General features: G+C 34.8%; 1 protein-coding gene across 4 annotated transcripts in view; it reads left to right on the top strand.

Moving 5' to 3' along the window:
- The window catches only part of faf (ubiquitin carboxyl-terminal hydrolase-like faf), a 1,099,079-nt gene that overhangs the window by 543,849 nt on the left and 533,562 nt on the right, over positions 1–21,668 (top strand). For all 4 annotated transcript variants that reach the window (XM_090401226.1, XM_090401227.1, XM_090401224.1 and 1 more), the window contains 2 exons: positions 363–515; positions 15,458–15,668. In XM_090401226.1, the coding sequence (XP_090257352.1) occupies positions 363–515; positions 15,458–15,668 (364 nt within the window). The remainder of the gene's footprint in view (positions 1–362; positions 516–15,457; positions 15,669–21,668) is intronic.

Below are 21,668 nucleotides of genomic sequence, written 5' to 3'. Positions count from 1 at the left end.
GGCACCATTTTAACCATATACTAAATATTGAAATATCTTAATAGAAATATGTTATAAAATACTAAATACATTAAAATCTACTAGTATACTACAAAACACTGATATTCCAAGGGAAAACACAATAAAAACAGACAAAAATCACCAACTTTACAGGAGCACTAAATTCACTGACCAAACACTATGTATCCTCGAACCAGAATTCAAACCAACAGCTTATTGGTTGAAGAGTGGATATTCTAATTAATCTGCCAGTCTGGCCATTCAGTGCATTATATTTTTACATTTTTGATTATCTGTTATGAAATCTGGTAGAAAATGTTTAACTCCTGAAATAGTTAATGGTAATATTCATTTTGAAACAGGAAAGAGTGATATCCACTGGTGACTCTCAGGTTGATGAAGCTCTCCTTGAAGGACATCTAGGAGTAACCAGAGAATTAGTATCTTTTTTGGGCCCTGATAAAAAATATCATGTTGGTTCAGATCCTAGTGTAAAGCAAGGAAACTTGGTAAAGGTATGTTCCTAGGTTTAATTTCTCTTGCTAAATAATATATGAGAAGATTGAATATATTTTGGATTTTGGATATATTTAAACATCCTCTTAGCTGTTTCCACATTATTGTATTATATGCATATATTGATAATTTTTAATGAATTCAGTATAAATACATTCTTACAAAGTCTGCCTTTTATATTTGTTTTATCATTCCGTATCTAACGAGGATTTTGCCCCTCAGAAATGCTTAATGCTTGCTCCTTCATATTTTATTAAAAAAAAAAAAACATACAACCCAACAGATATTGAAATAAAAATAATCTTATGCATTTCAAAACCTGTTTTAAATAGTCTACTATTTTCACTTCAGAACTTTCATAACATCACATTTCTTTCGGCAGCAAAACATTTAAAAAACAATCTGAAATGTGTAACTAAGAGTGGGTCAGTTCACTTGATTTTCACATTTTACTGCTGCTTTTGGCATGTTAACATCGAATTCTTGAATTTCATTACCAAAGAAGTCAAGTATTTATAAATTGAGTTGGTTGCAAAAATTCTTTGTGTTGTTGGTATGATGAATTAGGGCTGAGCATCCCTCCCCTCACACACACACATACTCATTGTTTTTCAAATTTTAAATGTTGTAATTAGCCATTAAATTCATAGATATTATTACATTACACCTCCAAGGAGTCACGAAATCAGTCACTTTTCTAACAACTTTCCCACACATGAGTATGGAAAACAGCAGCATGGCACTGATGCTATTTTATTCTAAATTATAATATAGACAGACATTACTTTTCTTTTCAGAAGTTTTGTTTTTGAATAGATTAGAAACTATTCGTCATCATCATCTTCTTCCTCCTTAGAAGCAAGACAGGTTAGATATGATAATAATGGAATTCTCACAAGTTATAGACTGATATAGAACAAAATTATTGATAGGGAGATTAATAATAATATAAACTTAATCATGTAGTGCTATCATAGTAACCTGAACACTCCTTGGGGGGGGGGGGGGGGTACATATCAGATGATTGTTGATTAAACAGTATCAGTTTATGTCTGAGGGGAGGAGCGAGGTGTTTGACACAGGTGAATGTCAACTTCCTAACTGGACAGAGATCTAATTGAGCTACAGCTGGCATAAACTGATAATTAAGCTTAATGTATCATTTTGAAATTTAAATGCTAATTTTGGATTTTCATTTTTATAATATCCTGCTCATTTAGTTTTTTCTTATGTTTCTCATTATTGTTTGCATTTGTACTTGTAACTTTTTGTGCTGTATGTATGGTTCCTAGCCAATTCTTTGTGTTCTGTTATCATTATACAATTTCCCACCATTTCCCTCAATTTCATTTGTTCTGTTTTCCTATGATATTCTTTGTTTGGTTCCTCATAATTTTCCTTATTTCCTCCAGTTCTTTTGTTTTCTTTCTTGAGTTTTTTTTTTTTTTTTTTGTTTGCTGTAGTTAACATTTAAATTTTGTTCTCTTTCCTCCCATTTCCTTTGTTTCATGGAAATGAAGTGGGGGGTGATCAGTATTTTCCTCCTAAATTCACCATAGAGGTTGCTATAACTTCACCTTAAAAAAAAAAAAAAAAAAAAAAAAAAAAAAAAAAAAAAAAACGTTTAAACGTTACCAGTCAGATTACCTCTCTTTATCTTTAATTTTAATGGTATATGCATTGTATTTGAAAGCTTTTATTGTGCTATTTACTCATTTTTTTAATATGATGGACAGGTGCATTCTGACCTACTTTTTGATTTATTTGATTTGATTTTGCTTCTATACATTTGATTGCAATTTTATTTTTTTTTAACTGCTTGTTATTTAATGGTAATTCAGGTGTGCTCTGAGTAGTAGTTTTCTATTATTTCACTGGTAAGCTGATACATTTTTTGTCTTTATTTACTGCAAATCCTTTTTCTTCTAGTATTTTATTTCTTCTTTGTCCTATAATTTTTCTGAGTTTTCAAAAGTTTAGATTCCATTTTATAATTTTTTTTTTCTTTTCTTGAAATGCATTTTGTGTATTGGGCTTGTTTTAATTATAGTGGTTTTCAATTTAAGCTTCACTTTAAACTTCAATTTAAGTTGATAAGAATTGATACCATCTTCTGAAGTTTTTACATTTCAGAATGATATTTTCCATTTTTTGTCCAGTTTGAGTACAATGAATACAATTTAGTTTTGCCATCAGGTGAGATCAATTTATATTTGTTTTTTCAATTTATATATCTTTATTAAAATCATCCTGTTGTCTTAAAAATTCTGGTATACTATCTACCTCTTTCATTAATTCCAAATTCCCCATGACTTCTCTATTTTTTTTATGTGACTCCTGTCCATGAAATGGTGTAAGCCAATGCTACATTTATACTGGTTATGCTAAGGATTTTTTTAAATTTTTATATATTTTTGTAAATTTATTTTTTCCATTATTTAGAAACCCTCCTTTAGTAACTAATCATATGACATTTTCAACCTACTCCAGACTTCTAATAAGTAGGATGGTGGTCTCATTTCAATGACCAACAAAATTCATCTACCATTTGAAGACAGTCATATACATCCATGCTTATGGTCATGATTCAAAGCTGCATCATGTTTGTTGGATAGTGGATATGCTAACCATTCAGCCAACCAGCCCAGCATGTCATCAGAATACTACACCAAAGGCTCCCATTACTATGAACTTGTCTTTTCTGTTGGTATTATTAATTTCTGTTTGTATATCTCAGAGAAATTTCTCATATTCTTCATCTTCATAAGTATAATGCAGTGTATAAAACAGTATTATAATAATATGTGAGTTTTTCAGGCTTTTCGCTTTGAGATTAATCTTAATGATAGTATAATTTCTGGTATTAAATTAAATATATATATATATTTTTTTAATATGATATTGCTGTCCCTTTTTTTGTGTACTACATCTTTGCTTCTTGAGTAATATATCCTTTAATTTTGAATTATAACATATTCCACATCCCTCATCTTTTCATTAGGTTGCTGGTATATGTATAGTTTTCTGGTTTTAAATAATATTCTTTGTTGAATATTTCTCATACTTATCTTTCTTAAGTAGTCTCTGGGAAGATCCATCAGCATTTTCTGAATGCAGTAACACGGTGATTCGTAACCTACGGCGGTGTGCCCCCCCCCCTCCCCAAGGGGATGTGAAGAAAGAGGAAATCAAATGAAAAACTGAAAAACCACTTTATTGAAACAGAAACACTTGAGAAACTATTTATTGACACAAAAACATAAAATACGCTCTGAAAATAAAATGTATAAAATCCACTGTATTGAATAAACTAGTTACGCTTGCCAGAACATATCAATATTGCAAAATATACCGAGCAACTAATTAAAACTAAGCAATAACAATGAATCTAAAAATTAATGGCTTCCTTGGGCTTGCGTTGCAGAGCAGAACTTTTCACATGATGATAATACATTGGAAATCGACACTTTTAGTTCTCTTTCTATATTTAACTGAGATCTATATTTTATTTTTAAGGAAGCCACTGCAGAAACACCAATTTCACTAAGATAAGATGTTGGAAATGGCAAAGTACATGAAAAGCTCTTGACTTTAGTGCAGAAAATTCATCATCAACAACGGACCAAAATTCGAACGGCAATTGTAGGTTTTGATAAATTCATCCACATTTGCAAACATTTCTAATTTTTGTTGCTTTACCGTTTTGTTCCATAATTCTAGTTTTTTACAAAAAGCATTAACTTTGTCACTCATCTCTAAGATATGTGAATTTTTTCATTGGAGTTGCAGGTTTAATATATTTAGTTTCTCACATATGTTCAGCAAGTAGTTCAATTTCATCACAAATAAGTAGTCTCTAAACTTCCCTGCTTCTTCGTGATTTTTCAAGAAGATTGCTATTTTGTCTCTTAATTCATAAACACATTGTAAACATTTTCTGTGTGATAACCATCTTGTCTTGCAGTAAAATAGTGACGCTGAATGTTCTGTTCCAGCCATGTCTTTGCAAAGTTCAGAAAACAGTCTTGATTTTAAGGGTCTCATTTTCATATAATTCATCACAGTTGTAAAACTGTTGTTAACACAATATTCAGACCAGGACTCATTTCCTTTGCAGGAAGCGCTTCTCTCTGAATCATATGATGTGTCCAAATACATTGTGGGGATTTTTCCCCTCACAAGGGCTTGTAAACTTTTAAACCTTCCAGATATAACTCGAGCACCATCAGTGCAAATTCCAACACAATTTTTCCACTGTATGTTTGCCTTGCATATGAAATCATCCAATATTTTGAACAATTCAGGTGCTGTGGCTCTTTTTTCTATTGTTTTACAAAACGGTAACTCTTCAACTGCTGATAATCCATCGCAAAATCGAACATCAGCAATTAAATTACACTCCTTGTTGCTCTCTGTTGCCTTGTCAAGCTGAATTGAAAATAATTGGTCACAAAGCTTCGACAAAAGTTGTTGCTGCATATTATTATTATTTCGGGCGACTCCAGGGAGTCCTTAGACTCATCGAGAGAGGCCCTAAACATCATGTCCACACAACTATACGACATTCTCACATTATCTATCATACCTTGAACTCGCTCACCATCATAGCACCCACAACAGACCCGGGCAGCTTATTCCACTCATTTACCACTCTAAAAGTAAAGAACCCAGCTCTAACACCCCTGCTAACCACACTCTTGCCCAGCTTCCATAGGTGTCCCCTAGTTCTCCCACCACCAGTCCTGATCTCAAAAATATCCTCTGAATTAATCCTATAGAATCCCTTTAGCAATTTGAATGTCTCAATCATATCTCCCCTTTTCTGCCTATCAACTAGTTTCTTCAACCTGTTCTCGTATGGTTCATTCCATAGACCTGCTATCATCTTAGTCACTTGCCTCTGGATCCTCTCCACCTCCTCCCCATCAAGAAGGAACCGAGGTGACTAAATCTGGGCACATTAGTCGAGATGAGGTCTTATCAAGGCTCGGTACAGGGGTACAATAACTTGCTTGTCTCTGCTCGTCAAGGTATTTTTCAACAACCAAGTGAGTTGATGAGCTGATTTAGCTACTTTTGCAATGTGCCCCCTAAACTTCATCTCCCTATCCACCAACACTCTGAAGTCCCTGGCCTCATCAATCTCCTGGATTATAGTTCCACCAATGTGGTATACTGCTGCTCATCTTTTCACCCCAAAATGCCTAACCTTACATTTTGTCACATTAAATTGATATCCATTCTACTTAGCCCAGAACTCCAATCTATCCAAGTCATCCTGCAAGATTTTGACATCTTCAGCATTCACTATTGCCCTACCCAACTTTGCATCATCATCAGCGAACAAACGAACTGTTCCACTTAGATCCTTCTCTATATCGTTAATGAACAGATTAAACAACAGTGGTCCAAGAACAGAACCCTGTGGCACCACTAGTCACAGGGGCCGTCTTTTGGACTCTACTCCTGAATAAACTACTCTTTGATATTTCTCCATCGACAACCACCAACCTATCCCTCTCACCAACCCTATATCCATTCCCATATGTTGTAGTTTACGGATTAGAATTCCATGTGGTATCCTGTCAAATGCCTTAGCCAGTTCCAGCAGTATCACTGTAAACCCATTTCCCTTATCCTGTTCAGCCGTCACTGTGTTATAAAACTTGAGCAAGTTACTGAGGCATGATCTACCCTTCACAAAGCCATGCTGTCCCCTGTACAGTATCTCATTTTCATCAATCCATTCTTGTATTTTTCCCTTCACTACTTTCTCCAAGACCTTGGCAACGACTCCTGATATGCTGATCGGCCGGTAATTTGCAACCGTAGTCTTGGATCCTCCTTTATGCAGTGAAACTATTTTCCCCTCTTTCCACACCTTCAGGACTAAACCAGACCTGAAACTCAGATTAAACAACATGGTCAAGGGCACTGATAATTCCTTAGCCACTTCACGCAAGACCCGTACCAGTATACGATCCAATTTCACAGATGTATTCACATTAAGGTTCTGTAATAGACTATTCACCTCCACTTCATTCATCACAATTCCCGTATAAACTAATGGTTCCTTTATTTTTTCAATGTCACTACCTGGATGATATACTTTTGCAAAGTGCGTGCTCAGTAACTCCACTATATCGACTGATATTCAGTGACCTCCTTACCATTGTCATTCCTTAAAATCATTTTGCTGTGTACAGTTTTTTTCTTGCTTGCAGCATATTGAAAGAACTGTTTGGGATTCTCTTTAGCTTGCATAGCTAGTTTCCTTTCATAATCCGCTTTTGCTTTTTTTACCACACTCGTTACCCTTCTGGCCTGCACTTTATACCATTTGTGTGCCTGCAGGTCACCACTTTCTTTAAATTCCATCCATAGTTGTTTCTTTTTTTGCAGCTCAAGCTTAATGGTGGTATTCATCCATTTAACCCCTACTTGTTTTACTATTCAGACCCTAGGTATACAGTCAGCCATAGCCTCCTGTAAATGCTCCTTGACCACTTCCCATGCTCTATCGACGTCCAGCCCTTGCAGTTTTACATGCCAGGGCACTGATCCAAGTAATCTCCTAAGCTTGACATACTTGCCAGCATGGTAATTCCACATATACCCTGTCTTAATCGAAAATTCCACACCTTTAGCCACCTCCCAGGTCAAGACCTTATGATCACTCTCAACAATAGGTGGCAATATGGTCATATTCATTACAGTTAAATTGTGAGATGCTATTACTAGGTCAAGCACTCTCACACTCCTAGTATTTTCAAGTACTTGCTGTCTCAGATAGTTATCCCTTAATAAGTGAATAAAATCCATTTCCTTCCTCACATGTGTCCTCTCCTCCTTCCAATCAGTGTTACCATAGTTGAAATCCCCCATAATAATTACCCTCCTTCCACTCATTTCATCAATTTATTTATGCATACTATTTCCACCATCTATTCCATCACCTGGTCTATAGCAGCACCCAACTGTATATTTTATTCTGCTAGTCTCAATCCAAATAGCCTCAAATGAGCTCCTTTCACTATCCTGCAATACAACTTCAATTCTCCTTGGCTGCAGTTCATCAGCTATCATCAATAACACCACTCCCCCCATTTTATTCTCTCTGTCCCTCCTAAACACACTATAACCTACACGTTCTATCCAACTAACTATATCATCTTTCGTCAGCCATGTTTCACTAATGCCAATAACCTGTGGTCAGGAAGAGCCAATCAAGGCCAAAAATTCTTCCTTCTTGTTCCTAATACTCCTGGCATTAGTATACATGAAATGCAGTGATCCCTTTGTCCCACCCCTATCTTGATGCATTATTCTAAATGTCCCATTCCAATTTTTTGTCCTTAGTGCTGGCTTGGGTACATTATATACATTCTTACACTTGACTGTCTCACTGATGTTCACATATCCACCCCTAGTTTCTAGTTTTCCTGGTTCTGCACATCCATTTTCACTTCATTCAGCAACACTTTTTCCAGTCTCCGCACACCAAGTCCATTTAAATGCAGGCCATCCATCTTCTATAAATCCTTTCGCCCATCAAACTCATTCCACACGTCCACGAATTCCACACCACACCATCTGCATAACCTCATTTATGCAGATGGTCCATAATGTCATTTGCGATTATGGCCCTCCTTCTAAACCCCACGCTGTCATACCGTGGCAACAGACTCACCATTCTAACTCTGTCACTCTTTTCTTTTGCTACCTTTAATAATACTTTCAAGTCCTCTCTCATAAAAAAATTTATCTCCTTTCAATTCATTCGTACCCGCCACAACTATCGATTCTTTCACCCTCTGTTTTTGCACTCTAATACTCTCGCTTACATCCTTAAATTTCGCACCCGATAAGTATGATTTAGTTAAACTCCCATCTATCACTCCTCTTAATAACGAGTCACCATACAACACTCTTCCCTTCATTTCAGAAACTCTCCCACTCTTACGCTGTTTATTTACGTTAGCCGAATCACTCTGTAAAGAGTTTTGCAGGTGCTCTAATTGCTGCTGGGCATTTTGTATCACTGTGCGCAACCTAGCGATCTCACTTCCTACAAATAATTTCTCATTTTTTTTTTTATCATTCAAACCATTTTCTCTCTCTGTATAGTTGCTTTCACTCTTTCTTTGATCACCGCTCTCATTGCCATCTTGTACATCTTAATTCCCTATCAAGCCACTATTTTCACTCACATTCTGGCTTTCTTTAACCATAACTGTCTCGCAACCTGACACATACTTCAACTCCTCACTTTGCTTACACTTTCTGCACATTCTCCGACCACTATCACTTTCAATCCAAACTCCAGCCTCATTCGGGAATGCATATATTCCACACACATCACATTGGACAAACTCTCTCACATTATAGTTTTTGAACAATGGCGTCGTATTTTTGGACGCCATTATCATATGTCGTATTGCCTCCATATTCAGTCTATGAAACGTACCGTTAAATACTAAATTAAATAACGGAATTCACACCAAAATCACATAGACACAACAAGCTACCAAAATTAGACAATATTACGTTATGATTTTAACCTATATTCTAATTTTCACTCAAAATTATACTTAGCTTTCGGGAGCTCTCTGAAAACACAACCGACCGTCCTTAATGCAAAGTGAACAATATCTTCATGTATATCACCAATTTGCTGACAACAGTATCATTTGATTAAGGTATGCACTGTAATTGTTTAGTAAAACTTTCTCCACGCATTGTTTCTACAATACCAATACAATTGGTAGAATTAGGTCTTCTCCTATAGTGTGGGGTTTTTGCACAGCTATTTTATATGCAACTTTGTAAGAAGCCTTCCTGGTTGGCCAAGTGGTTAGCATATCTGCTCTCCAGCCTAAAGGCTGCGGGTTCAAATCCCACCGTGGGCATGGATGTTTGTGATTGTCTGTTCAAATACTAGTGGTTGTGGTCGACGCTAGATGGCATTGGTGTAGATGATGAAGGTAGTTGTGGTTGGAGGAGAGAGAGAGTTGTAGAATAGGTGCCCTCCCTCCCTGAGTCTTTAGACTCCCCTCCCTGGAGGTGTTATGCAATAATAATAATAAAAAAGCCAGTAAAACTGTTTCATTTACAAACGAAGTTTTTTTAATGCTAGATTTTTGCTTTTCAAAACATTTCAGTTTGGCAGCAATGATTTCTTGACGTTTGTTAACACGCTCCTTATGAAGTGTTTTTAAGTGTATTCGGTTTCGTGCTATCAGCCACGAAAATTTTCGAACAAATAGCACACAGCGATCTTTCTTCATCATTTACTTCAGTCTTTATAAAACTGAAATCTAAATATTCTGCTGCATACTTTCTTGATTTTACTTTTGGAGTAATAGTCTGTGAACCTGAATTTGTTGATGTCGATGCTCCACAGTCGTCTGATGCTCGCTTACATCCAATTAAAAATTTATCCATTTTTCTGCACTAGAAAAGATTGTTTTTATACTGTGTATCACAGTCGTTGCGAATAGGAGTAAAATAATACCATTCATTGACTTCTCACTGTTGCAGTGTTACTGCCATTTTGCCATTTCAAGCCTTATTTATGTTTGCAAAAACATTTCCAGGACATTCGCGACTTCCAGTGATGAAATCACAAATGTTTCCAAAAGGCCAATACCATTCAACAGTCTGTTGAATGGTATTGGAGTTTTCAAAAGATTTGATGATGTATTTAAATTCTATGAATATTTAAAAATTTTAATTAACTCCTAGTTTTTTTTTGCTAACCTTTATGGGGTTTGTCAGTGTCCGAACACCAGAATTGCAAGGGATGGGGGGGGGGTGAGGGGGGTGAGGTACCACAAAAACTAATATTTAAAAAATGGGGCAGACATGAAAGAAGATTGAGAGACATTGCAGTTACATAATGTGATTTTGTCCATAGTAATTAGGCAAAATATAGCAGCCTGTCCTTAATGCAGTCTGCAACAGATCCCATTAAGGATATGGCCAGAACATCAGGAGAGAAGGCAAGCTTCCTTTACAAAATTTGAAAAAAAAAAAAAAATAAATAAATAAATAAAAAATGGCTCTCCTATACCTCGAGTACTCAGTAGCATTTTGGGTGGCAAGAGAGAGAGAGAGAGATATGTGAATTTAGGATGGCTAACATAGAAACTATTACAGAATTATATTTTGAAGAATGCACTAGTGAGTGTGTTAAAACTGCTTACAGTAATATATAGACCACAGTAGAAAGCTATATATGCTTTCTATAATACAGGCTTTATATAATTGGATATTGACCCTTTCCATAATGCATATCATTATACATGTCCATAATGATATGTGCATTGCATTATGGGATACTTTGATGTGAAGTCATTAGCATCTATATACAAGTAGTCCAGTCATGAAGTTACTTCATGTGCAAATGTTGTTTGCTTACACTTGGATAATGGGATAGTCTAAATTTGTCAGGTTAGCTGTTCTTTTCATACAAAGCATGGTTGTAAGTTTCTCTTACATGCTAACTTATTTCTACTTATATATGTGAGATATGAAAAGAAGAATACAATTTATTAATAAATGTAATGTATTGGTAACTTAAAGTTTTAGAATTTGAATTTTGATATCTTTATTCTACCATATGTTGTTCCCGCCTATGAAATTTTATTTGCAGACCTATAGTACATTTGGTACATTGGACTAAGATTTTTTTTTTTTCTTTTCTTTTCTTTTCTTGATCCATCTATCAGTAATACATCCATCATTAATCTTTAGTGCAAAAAAAAAGTCTCAACCTAGGTTAAACTTGTTCCATGTTATAAGCCATTTGTTATATGAACAAGTAATAATAATCCTTTATGCTGAAGTTTTCTGGAAGTTTAATTGTGTCATACATAGTGAATGAACATAGGGCTGTTTTGGTACATTTTTTTTTTTTATTAATTTGTCTAATTTTGACATCAGAATGGACAAGTTGAATAAGCAATTTTACAATTTTGCTAAACCATAAAGGAATTGTTAATGGATTGGCCATCGTTTTACCAGTTGAAACAATTATAATGGAGTAGTGTCAGCGATATCTTTCCTTGTTCAGTTTTAAAACCAAGGATTGGTGTAATAATATTTGAATTACATAAATGAAATTAGGATAAGAAACAAAGTACATCATGTCCTTATATATAGTTGTTGTATCCCTTCTAAATCATTGCCATTAATATCCTTGCACTAAAAAGAAAGTGATGTGCCATTTTTTTTTTTAAATATATTTATATTAATGTTGAAAGTATGCTATAGGACTTGCACTGTATCAAGGAATAGGTATTTGCAATTTAAAACTTACTTAAGCAATAATTTTACTTATACCATATGGTTAAGTGTTTTTCGAAGATAATCAGATTTTTGTCTTTACTTGTTATTTTTATCTTACTCTGGTAATCCTCCCTATCTGTCCAAAACACAAGATTCTACTTTGACAAGGGATGCTATAAATGTCTGGGAAGCATAGAGACTTCAAGCTGCCTTTAATTTGTCTTAGGGTGGCTACTTATTAATTCCAAGGTTTCTAGACTGTCCTGATTTTATGACATTCTAGAAGTAGTAAAAGTTTTTTACTAGTTACAAAGTAAATTATATAATAGACAAGAAATTGTATTCTTTTACCTAAGTGTAATCAAAGTTTGTGTGTGGAATATCTTTGACTTCTCTACTTGTACAACAACTATACATAGAAACTGTTGACATCATATGAAGTGACTTAATATCCCATAATTCACACCATACTTCCTTTCAAATGTGTATATTGCTGTTCATTATGGGAAAAGTTACTACCCAGATTTTCCAAGTAGTGAATGTACTTCACATGCAAACTTTGCTTATGTTAATCCTTTCTTTTAGGCTTACACGGTGATCAGAATACATTTTGGAAAATTATGGAGACAACTACTGTGTTTGAGTAAATCTTTAGTTTAATATTAACCAAAATCAATACTCGACGTTTAGCTCTTTATATCAAGATCGAAATAAAGGAGCATATCTTTTGGAGCATATACACTATATACAGAGAAACAAGCTGCACTACAAGCTACACGTTTTGCTAAAGTTACTGACCAACCGTTACAACAATTATTGGCCTGACCTCTGGTGAAAAAAAAAAAAAACCTTCACTACATCATTGCTAGAGTCCTATTATTATTATTTATTGGTTACAAAATTACATTTGGCTGGAGAGCAACATATTTATTTATATATATTAAAAACATGATTATACATATAAATTTAAACCAGTTGGTATGGAATGGTTTCCAATATTAGCTGAAGGTTGCCTCGAGTCCTGAAGTATGCTAGGTACTAAGTATTAGGTAGGCTGAATATGTGCCATCCAGATTCTTGGAATTTTCATGCCGCCATTATTGTTGATATTAGGGTGGTTAATCAGAATTTTGCAGGTGTCTCTTCAAATTTTTTTCTTACCAGGTTTTTGTATGGTGTAGAGAGCGGGTACTTTTCCAATCAATTTAGTGTAAGGTGTTGAGAGCATGGTCTGAGAGGCCTTCTTCACCAAAATGGTTATATTTAATGTGTCTTTTGTGTTCTTTTTTCCTTATAGGGATTGTGCATCCAGTTTCACCAATATAAGGTACGTTACAGGTGCAGTAAACTCCAGGATGTGCCAATGGGAGGAGAGGATCCTTAGAGGAGTTGAATATGTTTTTTAATTTTGTAGGTGGTTTAAAGGTGGCATTGAGATTATAATGGTGTAGGATTCTATTGATTTTTTCTGATAACCCTTTAATGTATGGGATGGCTATGGTTTTACTGTAATCTAAATTCTTTTTTGATGAAGTTTTATGAAGGACTTTATTAACAGTATTTTTGTTGTAGCCATTATTTATAAATGTGGTGCTAATAATTTTTAATTCTTGTTTAAGAGCTTGCTGATTAGAGCAAATTGTTGTAGCTCTGTTTTTAAGGGTGTTGATAACTCCATATTTTTGTGATGGGTGGTGGTATGATTTAGCATGTATGTATTAGCCAGTATGTGTTGGTTTGCGGTAGACCGTGAAGAATAGATTGCCTGAAGGAAGTCGTGTGACCAGTGTATACAGGAACGGGAGTGAGTTTTGATTTTCAATTTCGATAGTAAATTGTATGCGTTCATCTTGTTTTTTTCAAGTAGCTAAAGAATGTGTCTAAGGGTTGTCTCCCGTGTGGCCAGATAACAAAAACATCGTCAACGTATCTAAGCCACACTGTAGGTTTTAGAGAATATTAGATAATAATATATATATATATATAAACATGTTGCTCTCCAGCCAATGTAATTTTGTAACCAATAGATAATAATAGGACTCTAAGCGTTGATGTAGTCAAGGTTTTTTTTTTTTTTCACCAGATCAGGCCAATAATTGTTGTAACAGTTGGTCAGTAACTTTAGCAAATCATGTAGCTTGTAGAGCAGCTTGTTTCTCTGTATTCAATCTGGAGCATATAGTGTATATGCTCCAGATCGAAACATCGAGTGTTGATTTTGGTTTATATTAAACTAAAGTTTTACTCAAACACGGTAGTTATCTCCATAATTTTCCAAAATGTGTTTGCTTGTGTTAATTTGAGTAATGGATTAAAATGAGAATATAATTTCTGATCTAAAATAATTTACTTGGCAATTAAGCAGAAAATCTTTTTACAATTATTTCTGATCCAGAATATTTTAATAACATGGTTATACATAATTTTATTACTTCAATACGGAAAATACAGGACTCTCGTACAATGCAATACTTATACAATGCAGTCTACAAATTGTAGCAACCCTTGTTCAACGCGGTATTTATACAAGTTTCGATATTTATACAAGTTTATACTGTGTTATATTGAACACAGTTTCGATATAACACGGTCTACAAATTGCAGCAACCCTTTATCTTTTCATATATTTTTCACCTCATGACTTAAAAATCAAATTTTATCTTCGTTAAATTTGTGTTTGCCCATGTCACACATGTAGTTATAAGTAGTGAATTTTAGGGGAAATACCTTTAGCACGCATCTACATCAATTGTTTATCATGTAAAGTGTTAATTATTGTTGAAAGTTGTCTTCGTTTTCTGCCAGGAAAGCGCATTAAAAATTATAAGTGTGTTCATCTCAAGCCGAGCACTTTATTTCCTGGTGAGTTACATATAATATGTAATGCTTTGTTTTTTTTTTTGTAAAAAAATTATTTCTATAATAATGACCTGTTCAAACCTGATCAAACTGTTGTTCTCCAATAACATTTGTATATTTTAATTTGATGGTTTACTCTATGCTAAGCCATTTGCATTTCAATTTTTTTATGATTATAGAAGTTGTGGTACTGAATATGTCTCAAAAGTTGAAAACTGCTTTTGTCTTTTTTAGCACTCATAGCATGTTCAATGTGCAGGTGTATAGGAGCTTTCTGAACTTTTACCAAATACTTGTATCTTATAGCTATAAAGTTATTTCAATGCATCTAGCCAAAACTCTAGAATATATTCACTATATATGAGTGAAGTTTACTAAATTCTTTTGTTAGAAATAATTATAAATGTTTTTTTTATTAGTTTTCATTAAGAAACAAACATCAAGTCAGATTTTCTCATTGTTTAATGGTTTACTGCATTTGTAATTATTTTGTAAATTTAAATATCATTTACTGAAAAACCTAATTCCACAAGAAAAAAATATTCAGTCTGCTTACAATTCAGTGCCATTCAAATGTTTAGCATGTGAGACCAGTTAAAATTTGAATGTGACTCATTGCTCAGTCTTTTTTTTTTATATAAATAATTTGGGTGGACCCATAAAGATAATTTTGAACCAGAGCTTTGCATCACTTGCTGTACTTAGGTGTATTGCTTCATGAATCATAACATCACCAGATTGTTTCAAATGTTTTTAATTTCTGTGTGTGATATTATTTATTTTGTTTTTCCAGGAACTTGTGGAAGATTTTATATTTCCAGCATCTAGGCTTGTTCTTCAGGTTCATCGCAGTGGTGGTGAGCTTCCTGCTGAACAAGCAATTCCTGTTTGTTCATCACCTTCTTCATTAGTAGCAGCTTTTGATCTTCTAGTTGCGCTGTGTACTGGTTGTGTTCCAAACTTGAGACTGGTGGCCAACATGTTAACTGAAATGTTCTATTCAGGTCAGATATTAAAAAAGGAACACAGGTCAACAAACTGAAACTTTTTTTTTTGTAACTGAAAGTAATTTATGTTATTCTAATTGATTTCAAGGTGATGTATGCTTTACATAAAATTTTGAAATATTTTAGCTTGAATTAGTAACAATAAAAAAATTTTGATTTGTCACTTTTATTAATGTAAAAAAAAAAATCTTAATTGTCATTTTGTTGTTAATGTGATTCAAAGATATGTCATCATCATCAAATTCCTGCCATGTACCCTCAAGGGGTGTACAGGATATGACAGTACTACATGAAAAAATTACATCATTACTAACTTCCTATCTACAATTTTCCTCAAAATCAGTCTGTTACTTGTCAAGACTCCAACATTATCAGATCTTATATTTCTACATGAAAAAATTACATCATTACTAACTTCCTATCTACAATTTTCCTCAAAATCAGTCTGTTACTTGTCAAGACTCCAACATTATCAGATCTTATATTTCTATCGTCTAAGGCACTTTCAATCCACCTATATCTTGGTCTTCCTCTGGGTCGTTTTCCTGCCAACCTGGCAGAGAACACTTGCTTTGCTAATCTTTCCTCTCCCATTCTATTTAAGTGACCATACCATCTGAGATTAGCTCTGCTAACGCATTCCTGGATGCTGACAATGTCAAGTTCTTTCCTAATATCCTCATTTTTAATATGATATTGCCATTGATGCCATCTGTTCACGCCTCTAATCTTTCTCAGGACTCTCATATCTGCGGTCTCTAGTCTTTGGTCAAGTGTTTTACTTCTGACCCAGCTCTCAGATCCATAAGTTAAAATTGGTTTGAACACAGTCTTGTATACAGCTAATTTAGTGTTCCGACTAATTTCTTTCTTATTCCATATGAATTTATTCAATTGACTTCCCACGATACCAGCTTTGCTGATTCTGTTGTCTATTTCTATATTTAGTTTACCATCTTCAGTAAAAATTGTGCCAAAGTAGCTGAAATGTTTTACTTGTTCCACAGGTTCATCATTCACAACACAGTTGACATTTTCAATGATTCTGCCTATTTTCATTGTCTTTGTCTTTTTATTGCTGACCTTCATACCATATCTATTACAACAGCTATTCAATTTAGTCCGAGAATCTTGCAGACTTGTAGCGGATTTATTTAGAAGTATAACATCATCCGCATAAAGCAAAGAGCTGACATTAACATCTCCAATTTTGATATCAGGTTTAATACCACATTCCTTCATAATGTGATCCATATAGATAATGAATAACAGAGGGGATAATGTACATCCTTGTCTCACACCAGATTTAACATTAAACCATCTTCCTGTACTTCCTTCAATTCTAACTGCTGACTTACAACTCAAATAAAGACTAAGTATTGCTTGATATAATGCCCCATTGACACCATATAACTGCAGCGTATTGAATAGCTTCTCTCTTGGCACCTTGTCATATGCCTTTTCCAAATCAACAAAACTTAAATACAGATCTTTGTTATATTCCCATGCTTTCTCGACTATTTGTCGTAAAGTGAAGATCTGATCCTGACAGCCTCTATTTGGCCTGAATCCAGCTTGTTCTTCACCAAGCTTTTCTTCCACAATTCTTCTCAACCGTTTCTCAAGTATACTTGCATAGATCTTGCCAGGAACACTCAGTAGGGAAATACCTCTGTAATTCTCACATTCAGTTTTATTTCCCTTTTTATATATGGGTACTATGAGAGCTCTACTCCAATCATCGGGAATTCTTCCCTCTGTCCAGGCTTTCTGAACTATGCAGTGCAGCCACTGTAAGACTCTTATACCACCATACTTCAGCATTTCTGGTCGAATATCATATACTCCTGCTGCCTTTCCACATTTCAAGCCTTTGATGGCTTTTTCTACTTCAAGTATGGATATGTATTCCTGACTGCATGCCTGGTCAGTGTTTTTTATCACTGTGCTGTCATCACTGCTTGTTTCATTTAGCAGTTTTTCAAAGTAATTACTCCATACTTCAAGGATATCTTTTTCTCCTGTTTTCATTTCACCTTTATCATCTCTAATTCCTTTTACAGCACTTTTTCCTCCATTCCTAAGCTTCTTCAACAACCTCCAGAATATTTTGCCACCTTCTTGATATTTATTTTCTATATTCTTGCCAAAGTCCTCCATGACTTTTGTTTAGCTAGTTTTACACACTGTTTAGCTTTCTTACATTTGTCTCTGTATTCTGTAAGAGTAAAAGCTAACTTATTTGCCAGGAACTTTTGATATGCTTTCTTCTTTTCCTTCACTGCCTCTTTAACTTCCTGTGTCCACCAGGGAGTTCTGATTTTTTTATCCTTGCGCACAACCTCACCACATGCCTCTCTGGCAGAATCAATCAATGTTTCCTTCAGAGTTTGCCACTGAATCTCCAAGGTTTGATTCCTGTTCTCAAACTCTTTCATTTTCTTTTCAATAATATTTCTGTATTTTAGTCTACAGTTCACATCTGAGAGCTGCTCAACTTTTATTCGCTTTAAAACTTTCTTACATGTTATTCTTTTCAATATGAAATTCAATTTTATCCTGCTCAAGACTAAATAGTGATCACTTCCAATTTCAAATCCTCTGTACACTCTGGTGTCCTGCACCAAGGAGAAAACATCACTATCAACAATAACATAGTCAATGAGACTTTTCTTATTCCTAGCCTCTTCTCTCCATGTGAATTTGTGCACATTTTTATGTTGGAACATGGTGTTAGTAATAACCAGTCCATGTCCTGAGCAGAAATCCAACAGATATTTGCCATTATTATTAGCTTTGCTCTTTTCTCCAAATTTTCCCAAAATATTTTTGTATGTCTCACAATCATTTCCTACTCTACTATTTAGATCCCCAACAAGGACTAACTTTTCCTTTTTCATTATGTCAGTTGCTTTTTCTAAAGCCTCAAAAAATTCCTCCACTTCTACATTAGTAGAACCTTCTATGGGACCATAGGCACAAATAAGTCTCATTGTCCAGTTCCCCATTCTCATATTTGCCCACATTACTCTACTTGAGACTGACTGCCATTCAAGAAGATGAGCCTTATATTTTGTGTTGAATACTATGGCTACTCCTTCTTTTCCTTGATTGTCATTGCCTGAATATAACATTTTGTATTTATTGCTCAGAAAGCTCTCACCAGTTTTGGTCTTTTTTGTTTCAGTCACCCCTATTATGTCGATCTGGTACTTATCTAATTCCTCAGCTAGCTCCATTTCTTTGCCATTCAGGCTTCTTACGTTGATAGTACCGATCTTTAACTCTGGTGATGTTGAGTTGGGGTTTGTTTTCAGATTTGTTCCAGTAGCTGACTTTTCGCTGTTCGCCCTGGTTCCCTGGCGAAAACTACGGGGGCCTTGTTTAACCGGGCGACGCCCCAGCCGGCATGAAATTTTGTCATGTTGTACCATCATTTTTTATTTTGGTTTAACCAATAAGAATACAATTTGGTCGGCTAAATCCCAAATTGCCAGTCCATCCTCGTTCGTTCAGTATCAAAGTAGATACCAACAGGGTGCACCACGAGAAGGTGAGGATTGGACATTAGGTCAGAAGCCCTGGTCAGTTCTCCACATTCCTTTAAAGGCTATGTGGAGGTCTCCTCTCAGTTATACAGCTTTGACCCTTAAACACCCCCAAAGATATGTAGTAATTTTAATTTGAAAATGGTGGGAGGGATGGTTTCAATGTCAGATTTCAACTTTTCTACCATTTAGAAATATTCTGATACAGACTTGTATTAGTTTCACTTGCATTTTAATTAATGTTTTTGTGTATCTCATTTCTTTATTATAACGTCACCTCTAAATGCTGGAAACTCTAAAAGAAGTGATTGCTTTTATATATATATATATATATATATATATGCAGTAGAACTCGGTTATACCGATCATGGTTACAGCGAATTCGTGTTTATAACGAATAATTTTGAAGGTATATTTAAATTACATTTGATTTAATGCATGTATTTCATGTTTATTATGAATTCGTTTCACGGGAATAATGAACGAATAATACACGTTAGTCATTCCTTTACTGAAATTTCGCATGTACGCATTTTCTGGTTGTGGAAAAATGTCGGGAGTCAAACGGAAAATTTTATCAGTTTCCGAAAAAGTAGAAATTATACGGGAGGTGGAAAGTGGCCAATCAAATCTGACAGTAGCAAAGAAGTATGGCTTGTCCTCATCTACAATATCAACAATTTGGAAGAATCGCGAGTTGACTCTGAAAGCTTTTGAAAACAATTTATTGAGGTGTAAAAAACTTAAAAAGTGTAATAAAAGTGATGTTGAAGAGGCACTTCTTTTGTGGTTTAAAGTGCAAGGAACCACTGGCTTACCTATTAGCTGACCAATTTTGAAAGTTCAAGCCGAAAAATTTGCTGTTCATTGGTTATAGCAATTTTAAATGCAACAATGGGTGGATTGATCGCTTTAAGAACAGAAACAATATTGCTATGCAAAAGTAAGTGGCGAGGCGTTGTCCATTGACAAAAACGTTGTTTCTGACTGGATCAGGAATGTATGGCCAGACATCAAATTAAGGTATTGACACAACAACATTTATAATTCAGACGAAGCAGGGTTTTTTTTATAATTTAACGCCCAATAAAACTTTTCAATTTAAAAACGAAAAGTGCATTGACGGAAAACTTATCAAAAATAGACTCACAGTTTTAGTTTGTGCAAACATGACCAGTAGCGATAAAAGAAAGCTTCTTGTAATTGGAAAATCAGCAAAGCCTAGATGCTTTAAAACATAAAGAAACTTCCCGTTGATTATACAGCGAATAAGAAGGCCTGGATGACATCTTCAATTTTCAAAAATGAAATTCGCAATGGGATAAAAATCTTTGCAGTGAAAACTGGAAAATTTTGTTTTTGATAGACAACTGTCCTGCCCATTTTGTAGTGGCTAATTTAACAAACATAAAACTTGTTTTTTTGCCACCAAATGTGACATCTGTCTTGAAACCACTTGATCAAGGCATAATTAGATGTTTTAAATCCCATTTTCGTCGTCTGTTAGTCTTGGAACTGATAGAACGCAGAGAAAAATCCACGGAAAATGCTTATGCTTACGACTCGAATATCAGTGTACTTCACGCAATACATTTAATGAGTGATGCTTGGAATTTGGTGTCATCGTCTACGATATAAAACTGTTTTAAGGAAGCTGGTCTAGCGGAATACAAGTGCGAATCTGAAGAAAATGAAGAGGATAACTTACTGTTATCAGCATGGTTAAAAGCACGAAACTTGAACAATTTTGAAACGTGCGCAGAGATTGATAATTTTATAGACATTGATAATGGCGTTGCAACTTTGGGTATACCAACAGACGCTGACATCTTAAAACAAATCTCTCATACACCAAAGAAGATGATACTAGTAGTGACTCCGAGGAAGAAAATAGCAATGATCAGAAAATCGTTACCAGGTGTGAAGCAGAAAGTGCTTTACATATTTCAACAAGATTTATGGAATCACGGTCTGTAAGTTCAGATGATACATTCAAGCATTTTAGTGGTATAAGGAACAAGATTCATGGCAAAATTATTTTAAAAAATGCTGAGGGTAGGGAGGTAACCGAATCAGTCGATATAGTGGAATTGCTGAGCGAGCACTTTGTAAGAGTATATCATCCAGGTGGTGACATTGCAGGAATGGAAGAACCAACAGCTTTTACTGGAATTGTGATGAATGAAGTAGAGGTAAATAGTCTATTACAGAACCTCAATGTCAATACATCCGTGGGATTGGATGGTATACCAGCTCGTGTCGTACGTGAAGCAGCTAAAGAATTGTCAGTGCCCTTGACCATTTTGTTTAATTTGAGCCTCGGGTCTTGGTCAGTCCCAAGGGGGTGGAAAGAGGGGAAAATAATTCTGCTGCATAAAGGTGGTTCCACGGCTGCTGTTGAAAATTACCGGCCAATCAGCATGACAGGAATCGTTATCAAGTTCTTGGA

The sequence above is a fragment of the Typopeltis vanoorti genome, chromosome 12, assembly GCF_054136105.1.
Source record: "Typopeltis vanoorti isolate ZY-2024b chromosome 12, IOZ_Tvanoo_1.0, whole genome shotgun sequence".
Classification (NCBI taxonomy): domain Eukaryota; kingdom Metazoa; phylum Arthropoda; class Arachnida; order Uropygi; family Thelyphonidae; genus Typopeltis; species Typopeltis vanoorti.
This window is presented reverse-complemented; position numbering and strand designations above follow the sequence as displayed.